General features: G+C 43.2%; 1 protein-coding gene across 1 annotated transcript in view; it reads left to right on the top strand.

Moving 5' to 3' along the window:
• Positions 1–1,188: 1,188 nt before the first annotated feature.
• ZFYVE16 (zinc finger FYVE-type containing 16) overlaps positions 1,189–10,268 on the top strand; it is a 45,137-nt gene continuing 36,057 nt past the window's right edge. The window contains exons 1-3 of the mRNA XM_018565206.1: positions 1,189–1,277; positions 3,462–3,563; positions 6,097–8,114. Of these exons, the coding sequence (XP_018420708.1) occupies positions 3,494–3,563; positions 6,097–8,114 (2,088 nt within the window). The 5' untranslated portion in view covers positions 1,189–1,277; positions 3,462–3,493. The remainder of the gene's footprint in view (positions 1,278–3,461; positions 3,564–6,096; positions 8,115–10,268) is intronic.

Raw genomic sequence — 10,268 nt, 5'->3', positions numbered from 1 at the left:
GTCAGTGTGAATACCTCCGTTACATTGCTGGTCAGTGTGAATACCTCCGTTACATTGCTGGTCAGTGAGAATACCTCCTTTACATTGCTGGTCAGTGTATATACCTCTGTTACATTGCTGGTCAGTGTATATACCTCAGTTACATTGCTGGTCAGTAGTCAGTTACATTGCTGGTCAGTGTATATACCTCTGTTACATTGCTGGTCAGTGTATGTACCTCACTTACATTGCTGGTCAGTGTATATACCTCAGTTACATTGCTGGTCAGTACTCAGTTACATTGCTGGTCAGTGTATATACCTGTTACATTGCTGGTCAGTGTATGTACCTCAGTTACATTGCTGGTCAGTGTATGTACCTCAGTTACATTGCTGGTCAGTGTATATACCTCTATAACATTGCTGGTCAGTGTATATACCTGTTACATTGGTAGTCACTGAGAAAACCTCCGTTAAATCGCTCTCTCTCTCTGGGCTGTCTCTGCTCGCTCTCCCATCAAAACAATTTTTTGCGCGACGCTAGAGCGTTTGGGTTTAGCTTGAAGAAAAGGTGGCAACCCTACATATATATATGAAATACAGATGTGACATTTTGAACTTACCTAAGCCTCTGTTGTATGATATAGATTGTAAGCCCTCAGGGGCAGGGCTCTCCTTACCATCTTGTCTTGAATTGTATTGTAATTATGTCTTCCCTCGATTGTAAAGCGCTGCGCAAACTGTTGGAGCTATATAAATCACGTATAATAATAATGATGATGATATAATGGAAGATCTCATTGGAGTATGCTTTGCTTCTGTCAAGGGATGGTTTAAACTGGATTTTATTATGTGCAGTTTTATGTTCATGTAACAATAATTATTGTATTTGTATTCCTTTTATAATTGTCTGGTTTTGAGTGATGTGGGATACCTTAAAAGCCCCAACCAATTTAATAATTCCAAATGGAGGGTAGTTGAATAACTAGAATGTTACACTGGCCACTGATGACGGGAGCACATCCACAACTTTGCCAAGCAAATGCGTAAAGTCGTACGTATTAATCTCGCCCACAACAAACATGGCGTCCAGCGGTTTTGCTCCCCACCACATGACACTTCTCCGGGTCACCTGAGCCGAAAAGAACGCCCACCCTTCCCATGTGACTCAACATCGGTTTTACTCTGGCACGTGACAGGGAGGAGAGACGTCACGTCAGGGGTGAAAGGATCCTGAGAGAGGGGGGAACCGCAGACACCAGGAGGACAACACAGGATGAGCCCGGGGTAACGCCGGAGGTGAGCGGGGCTCGCATTGTATCTGAGCATTACGCTGCTGGGGGAGCAGGCAGCCAATTAGGGGCCAGAGCTGCCTTCCTGTGTCTGTCCATAGACCAATGACCTTCCGTGCAGTACACATCACATAATACCGTAAATCATGACAACACGTTTGTATATTAGAAGCCGCAAGAGCGAGGAGCTGCGGCATGTCCTGTGCTGGTACACCGATCTGTGTCATCTGATCACTGCACTCACAATATCACCCATGTCATCACTTCTGTATGGAAGACTAACTGCTTTATCATTGTACAGGCTGTTGTCAGTGGTGTATTCTGGTTTGGGGCTCCCCTAGGCAAGGCAAATCTCAGACGTCCCCCACTATATTTCCCCCACCCCTTCCTCTTTAATACTTTTTCGTAACCTGTCAGTTGCTGGATACAGTGCACACGCTGTGTCCAGCTTTTGACATGTTCCACTATTAGCGTAGCAGGAAAGCTGTGGTCTCAGGGGGGCTGTGCAGGATCTGTGGTGAGGTCTATGGTGGGCAGAGCCCCCTACGGATCCTGCAGAGACCCTGCAATCTGCCGGATCTCAGGGGGTCTTAGCAGGCTGCAGAGCCCCCTATGGATCCTGCAAAACCCACCACAGATTCTGAAAGCCCCCCACATATCCTGCTGAGTGTCCACCACTCGACCACGGGCCACATAGCATTACTGGTTGCTTGGACACAGATGTGGGGTTGGCAGATGGGTGAACAGGCCAAATTCTGTTTCATTGGGTGAAACACAAACAGTTTGGTTTCGGATGAATTTACTGGTTGACCCGAACCTAAAGTTCATCCCTACTCACAAGCCCAGTGAGTCCAGCTTTGACCTCTTGTCCTCTGCCGCTCTTCCAGTGAACAAACCATCCCGTGCCACATCAGGTAAGGTACACATATAGAAACAAAAGTCTGTGTTTTCATACTGCGGAGGGGGAAGGAATACAATGAGGCAATGTCGTTTTTCTGAGAGAAGGGCTGCTTCAGAATACAACTGTTCTTTTCTATAAGTGTGGCTCATAAAGAATTATCATGGTAATGGCTCATCCAACAGAACCAGTACATTGAACAGAAACCTGCGATGATCTGACGCCATTAAAATAAGAATTGAAGGGTTGTTGCAGTTGGCATTACTGCTAATCCCACAAAAACTACCGTTTTATTGTCATCATTGATTAGTAAAGTCACTGAGCATGCTGGTAAGTCGGCACACGATCATTGATTGCTCTTCTTTGTGTGGTCAGTTATTTTTTTATTCTGTGTTGTTCACTGATTTTCAATGATTATTTCAGACTGATCTGGCACACAGGTTAATGCCCTTCAAAACAAGTTGCATGTCCATAAAACATGAGCCACATCTCATAATTTTTCTAGCAGCGTAAGACAACATTTTAGACTTCCTATGTTCAGCGTTTGGCTAATTATTGTAAAACAGCCTATGAATGAGCCTATGGGGCTGATTTAAAAAAAGCATTCACACATTTAGGCGATTTTGAAAATAATCGTTAGCTGCAGCTCTACACACATTGTATAGCTAGGCCAATGAGGTTCACACCGCACCACTGCCAATACACTGTTAATGGAGATAGCATGAAAAGTTACATTCTACAGAATTTCTCTGTTAGTTATCTAGAGGGGGGTTGGTTAAACCTACAGCTAAACCATTTAGTTTATGATTAATCAAAGCTGCCTTGACTTTCTCAGTCAACAGCTTGTATGACACATTAAAAAGATCAATATCTTTTGTTGGGTACAGGTTGGTCAATCTGTAAAAAAATAAATCGAGGCAACTGGGCTTGCTGTATTTTTATTTTCTTGAAGACGTTTCGCTGGTCACCCAACTAGCTTTCTCAATTCAGAATTGAGAAAGCTAGTCAAATGACCTGCAAAATGTCCTCCAGAAAAAATACAGCCAGTCCAATTGCCTTGACTTATTTTTTTTACAGATATACCCTGACCTGGATGAATGAGAATCTTCACAGACATACAGGTTGATCAGTGATGGGTTTGTGGCTCAGAATTTCCAACACTCTTTCCTGCTCTCCACAAATAATGTCCCACACTTCACTTACTTCTGTGGCCAAAATGACACTATTACATTTAGATCTATTGTTGCGAAGTTATTCTGTTACAAAGTGTTTCATCTTTTCTTTTTCTTTTAGGATCGGATAATACAATAAGTATCTTTTCGAAGATGGATAATTACTTTCAAGCTGCAGTCATAGATCTGGATAAACTGCTTGATGATTTTGAACAGAGTACAGGTGTGTGAAGTAACGAGTAAGCTAGAGCTGATGTAAAGAGGTTATACACAGAATTTTTGGCTGTGTCCCTCCTTGTGTGCTGCGGTCCCTTCATCAGGTCACACAGTGGGCTAGGACACAGGCCTCCCCATAGTGTCACTGGTTGTTATGATGCGCCCACCTGTATCCTAGGAGCTAATGTTGCTGTGCAGCCCAACTGTTAGCATCCTAGCAACCAATGGTGCTGTGCAGGTTGCACAGCGTGATTGGTTGCTAGGACACAGGCGGCCCTGGGTTTGGTTCACTTGAACTTTTGCTAAACCCGGGTTTCTGGCTGGTTTGGTGAATGTCCAAGCAAAGCGAACCCAGTCTGGTTTGCTTATCACTAGTAGTTTCTGATCCAGACTACGTACACAGCTGATATACATATGCTTTTCTTTTCATTTGCCTGGTTCAACCATTCAGCCATCTATATCGCCTCCATTCCTCTGAATTGGCCAGTGAATCAGGATGATTCCTCTCTAATGAGCTGGTAGCTGGCCCAGTAAAGAGCCCCTGTCATCACATTGCACACTGTAGGTTGAACACATGCAGGTATTTATAACTTGCTTTACCCCCCTGTTTTTTAAATCTCTATTTCAATTCTGAGCTACCTTCTACACTTCAACCCACCACCCTCACCCTCTATCCTGACCTCACCAGGGCTGAAGGAGCTGAATGGGAAGTCACGCGCAAGACGGTGTTTGGGGACCTGCCAAGGCTTCCATCTACCTTGTGCCCGCTCTGTATAATACAATTGTAAACAATCCACTCATGTGACTGCCAGCGTTCAAGTGATGGAGGTAGCTCATAATAGAAAACATTTCTGGAAAGTTCAAGAACAGACTGATACAAAACAGTAACAATAAGTGCTAAATGCCTACTTTTACTTCATGTGTTCAACCTATAGTAAATAACGTAGAGACAGGGTCTCTTTTAAACCAGGAAGTAGCTGAGTGATCTGATTATAGTGATGACCGTATCACCAGACTACATACGTGTACAAATCCTTTGGCAAGGAAAATAATACATGTTGCAGGGGTTTGAACCATGAATTTAGCTGTTATTTTGGAGTTCCAAAATAACCTTTTCTGTACTGAGGTATTTGAATGCAATACATATGATGAGGGCACAGCTTGCACTTATTAGATGAGTTCTCAGCATTTATTGATTTTCTTAGACGGTAAGGGAAAGTTTAACATGCTGCTTGGTAGAGCTGCAGCTAACGATTATATTCAAAATTTATTAGTTAGTCGATTATTATGTTCGATTAATCGGATAAAAATAAAATACATTTTAAAAAATGACTCCAGTGATGGACTACTAGTTTGTTTTGAGATTGTAGTCCATCACAGGAGCAAGCTTTGAGCAGTGGAAGTATAAAAGAAAAGAAAAAAGTGTGGTGTGCAATATAGTGAAATGGAATGTGTAAAATTATACAGCAATGAATGGCGCCGGCTATAGAGGACTACAAATCCCAGCAATAGTACATTATACAGCGCAATACAAAATAGCACCAGCTATAGAGGAATACAACAAATCCCAGCAATAGTACATTATAGCTAGTGGTATTCTGCATTGCGCTATATAATGTACTATTTCTGGGTTTTGTAGTCCTCTATAGCTGGTGGTATTCTGCATTGCGCTGTATAATGTACTATTGCTGGGTTTTGTAGTCCTCTATAGCAAGTGGTATTCGGCATTGCACCACTGTATAATGTATTATTGCTGGGGTTTGTTGTACTCCTCTATAGCTGGTGGTATTGCGCTGTATAATGTATTGCTGGGATTTGTAGTCCTCTATACAGCACAATGCAGAATACCACCAGCTATATAGGAATACAACAAATCCCAGCAATACATTATACACACAATGTATAAAGTATTGCTGGGATTTGTATTCCTCTGTAGCTGATGGTACATTGCTCTGTATAATATACAGCACAATGTACCATCAGCTATAGAGGAATACAAATCCCTGCAATACATTATAGAGCACTATGTGGGGGGGAAAGTGCAGGCTTACGTGAGCAGTCTTCCAGCAACTTGCTTCTGAGATCGGGCCTGTGTATCGGCGACTGTCATCCCCCCACACCTGCTTCTCCTTACTTCTTCTCCCCGCGTCCCTGTGTCGATTGTGGGTGGGCGGTGAGCGTGAGGCGGGTAGGAGGTGCGGCGTGTGGATGCGGTCGGGAGGGTCTGGCAGCGGCGAGCGTGAGGCAGGGAGGAGGTGTGGCGCGCAGCGTGTGTGGAGCCGTGATGAGGGCCAACCAATCGGAAGCCGATTAATCGATGATTGAAAACGTTGACAACTTTTTCAATAATCGATTTAGTTGTTGCAGCCCTACTGCTTGGGTTAGGAAACCATATCTGGCCTTTAATAAATCATAGGAATTTATCTTTATGAGTGAATGTGTATTGCACAATGTGACACAGGTTTTCAAGATTTTCTAGAAGTTTAGAAATATGGCACATTTTTTAGATATGAATTTAATCTCTTTTTATTTTTCCCCAGATGAACTGGAAAACTACCAGCCACGTGAGGAGCCCTTTAACCCAGACCAGCATGACTTCTACCTGCAACCAGATTACCCAAGTCCTGGGAAGGAGCCATGTGATAGTGGTCCTCCACTCTCTCTATCTGAATGCCCAGAGGAAAATATTTTGGAGTTAAAGCCAGGGGCTCCTGTCTCATGCAGTGACAAAAGTGTAACAGGCCCAGATCTCTTATCCTGTGTGGATGGAGGAACATCCATAGAAGATGAGTCAAATACTGGGAGGAGTAGTGTTCCTATATGTGATCTCATTAGTGACACGGGCAGTTTACTTCATGCAGCAAGTAGCAGTGAGTCATTGATCCCAGATTCCACCCAGTCTAGTGGAAATCTTGTTTCTGACCTTGAGTTGCTTTCTGACCCAAGTTTTTTTGCTATTTCACCTTCAAATCCCTCCACTCTATTACAAAATGAAGATGCAGATGTTGGAGATCTTGTTCCTATTAATTCTAACTGGCTACCACTGAGTGAAGCCAATCTTCTTGATATTAGTGCCAAAGCAAGCAGCACTACTCTTCCTGTTCACTCAGGTCTAACCCCCATCGTGGATGAGGCGAGAGAACCCTCTGATACTGCGTCCACTAGTGACTCCAGTAGTAGCTCAAGTTCTTCAAGCACAGATGGATATGTAAGTGATGATCTGTCCTATGAGGCATTACCCGAAGATCAAATTAATGTTGTGTCAAAAGAGCATCATGTAGATGTGGTGTATGCTCTGAATACCATGGAATTTCCTCAAGTAGCAAGCCAGGAAGTCACAATGACCCCAAGCCAGCATGTTGTAAATTCTAGCGCTTTAGATGATTACAACGAATGTTCAGCCTCAGGGCCATCTATAGCCAAAAGCATGATGACCTCAGAATGCAATGATGACATGTCTGTTACGTCAGCCTTATCTGTCTGTAGTGGAGAAAAGCCCATGGACTCTTCTAGCTCTGTTATAGTAGACTCTATGATAAAAGGCAAAAGTGAGCTGCTTGATGAACACAAGGATAAAGTGTTAGCAGCCCAAAATTTGGAAGATGAATCCATGAGTGTATCAACGGCGAGCTTTGAGATAAGTGATGAAGATAAGTCACATATGTCACCTGTAGCCAAAGGGCCTCCTGTACCCTATGAAGAGCTTGTACCGGAGGAAGTTTTGTCGCAGCAACCTGAATTACCTGCAGTAGAAAAATCCAGCATTGCACCTAAGCCGGGCCCTGATCCAGTTCACAAGAGTGAATTTGGAGACGCGGTATTATCAGATTTTATGAGTCACGGTTTGCTAACTGATCCTAATGACCTATTGTTAGGTGACACATATATAACAGATGCTGAACTTGATGCTTTTCTTAGTGAGGAAGGTTTACATCTAAGTAATGAAAGTGCTGTGGGAACTTTCCCAGCCTATGATTGTGCTGACGCAATTTCAAGTGGGCCTAGAACTGAAGCTTTAAGTGATGAATTGCAGTCTTTGAAGATAGACCAAAATGAGACTGAGGACAGCACAGTCTGCAGAACTGTGGATGTCACTAATAATAACGCTGCTTCATTACACCCAGCTCTGGAGGAAGGAGCTCTTCCAGGTGCTAGCGTGCCTTCACCCATCGGAGGTGCAAGGCCCAAGCAGTTGTTTCATCATCCACCAAATTCTCTGAATTTAAGCCGGCCAGGAAAACTCCACAACAGGGATGTAGAAGGAAATCTGGCTGAACGAACAGCTGAAGAAGCCAGTCCCTACGACTCGCCTTCTGATATTGTTTCACCAATTCCCAGTAACAGCATTCTGAAAAAAACAATGAATGTGGAGTCTGATGAGAGCCCTGAGATGAGTGTGGAGGTGCCCGGGAAACCTGAGGAGGGAACAGGAGAAAATCCGGCTCCCGGCCACAGACAGCCAACCTGGATCCCTGACTCCGAGGCTCCTAACTGTATGAATTGCAGCATTAAGTTCACGTTCACAAAGAGGAGACATCATTGTAGAGCTTGTGGAAAGGTAAGATGGCCTTGTTTTATTGTATTACTTTGTACAATGCAAACTTAAAGGTACTTACAACTCATGTCAGAAATGTTGTTATTCTTTTTATCAAAAAGGTAATAAAAGGAAATGTATGGTAGATCTAAACACGATCACTAAAATCTCTTATAAGCATTACATTGTATTAACCCTTGTAGTGGGGCTACCCCCCACTGCAAGGGTTAACTGCTCATTTTTGTCTAGGTGCTAAAAAAAAAAGATATTCTCACCTGAACTGTGGAGCCAACTCCATGCTTCTCCAGTCACTGAAGTGTGCCTCCTCCTTTTGCAGCACAGGTGGAATGTTTCTCAGCGTCCTCACGTCTATACACTTGTATAGGACATGTTAACACAAGGATTCTTAGACCACTGCAGAGGGGGGTAGAATGGTTCTAGGGACCGGTGTATGAACAAGTAAGCTCCAATGATTGGGTGAGTATAACTCCAATTTTTTTTAGCACCTATACACAAATGAGCAGTTAACGCTGGTAGTGCTGGAGTAGCCAAACTGCAAGGGTTAATACAATTTCCCCCCGAAATTCTTCTTTCAATAAACATCACATTACTTCACATTTTGTTATGGTACTTTTCAGTATTTTTAAATCTGTAGCTTTCTTTAAAAGAACACTTGCTTGTCTTGTTCAGGCAGTCCATGTTATAGGGTGACAATGCTCTGTAACTGTCTCCCTATCGTGCTTCTGTATTGTCACCCTATCACACAGGCTTTTAATGGATACTAAAATCACTGTAAAGTAATGGCATGAAACAATTTTTGGACTGCTTGGTTGTAGACAGGAAGTGACTGCAAAGAGGCTACTGGAGATCCCCAGTGCTGAAATGTATGAAACAAAAAGGTGAAAACAAGTGTTTCATACAAATATAATGTCAGTTGTGTAACATACACAGAGGGGAATTTATCGGAACTGGAGCAGACAAAATCTACAGCAGCTGTGCACAGCAATCAGCTTCTTTCTTTCATTTTCAAATCTAAGCTGAACAGACTAAAGAGAGAAGCTGATTGGTTGCCATGCACAGCTGTTTCAGATTTTGTTTCCTCAGTTATGATAAATTCCCCTCACAGAGCTTTAGCAAACTAAAGTTCCTTCATTTACAGTTTACATCTACTATAACATACACTGTGGAGACATTGCTGTTTTTACCACTCAGTGCTAAAGTATCCAGTAATAGCAGCTCTGATATACAGACCAAGACTTTGGCTGTCAAGCTGACAGCAGATCCCATCTGCACATGTGGGCTCAGCAGGAGAGGACTCCTAGAATGTATAATCTAAGTCCTTTTAGCTTTTTTGAAGTACTTCTAAAGACCCAAATCCAGGTACTTCAGTATGTGGTGCACAAGCCTCATAAAGTAAACAAACATTTTTACTTTACCTACACTTTCTGCCAAATCCTCCTTTATGCAGCTCACAATGGCACAGTTTCAGTCAACCCAGAAAGCAGTGGGCAGGACTAGATGTGACCAGGTGCAGAATGACAGGCTTGTGAATCAGCAGTGACGATGGCAATAGTCACATCCCCTACAACATCTTCTCATCCCACTGTATTAAAAAGCTGGCCATTCACTGTAATATTTTCTTTGTTCAGCCTGTGGGCTGAAGGTAGGAAATAGAACAGATTTCTCTATCAATGCTTATGAATGCTCATCGAGGAATCTCCAGGTGTTTTCATTGTATTCTGACGGCCGCCGTCAGTGTACCCGAACGGAGGCGGCTCCTTCAATCAGCTGATCGAGGGTTGACAGCTGAAAGGGTGCCAACAGCCGCACTGTTCATCAAGAAGCCGACACAGCCTACATGACAATGAGAACACTTATCTGAATTCAGTGGCAGTGCAGCATTGTTGCCACCTTATCACAGGAAGTTGCATTAGGAGGACTTCACTGGCAGGAGAGAACAATCCAGATGCACTTATAATTTAGTGCTGCAGCACACATGTTTTTAAATGAAAGGCCAAAGTTTTACATAGAGGAAGCTGATTACTTCAAAGTCACTATTCCAAGTGTCAGCCCACCGTGGAGGATTTGGGTGCAATAAAAGGGTAAATGTGAGCGCTTTTGATGAAGGCTGTTTGTATGCTGTTGTTGTGAGCTCCACCTGCATCATGCTGGATCACA

The sequence above is a fragment of the Nanorana parkeri genome, unplaced genomic scaffold (genome assembly GCF_000935625.1).
Source record: "Nanorana parkeri isolate BGI_ZX_2015 unplaced genomic scaffold, ASM93562v1 scaffold822, whole genome shotgun sequence".
In the NCBI taxonomy this organism is placed as follows: domain Eukaryota; kingdom Metazoa; phylum Chordata; class Amphibia; order Anura; family Dicroglossidae; genus Nanorana; species Nanorana parkeri.
Note: the sequence above shows the minus strand (reverse complement) of the source record. Positions and strands in the feature narration are given on the sequence as shown.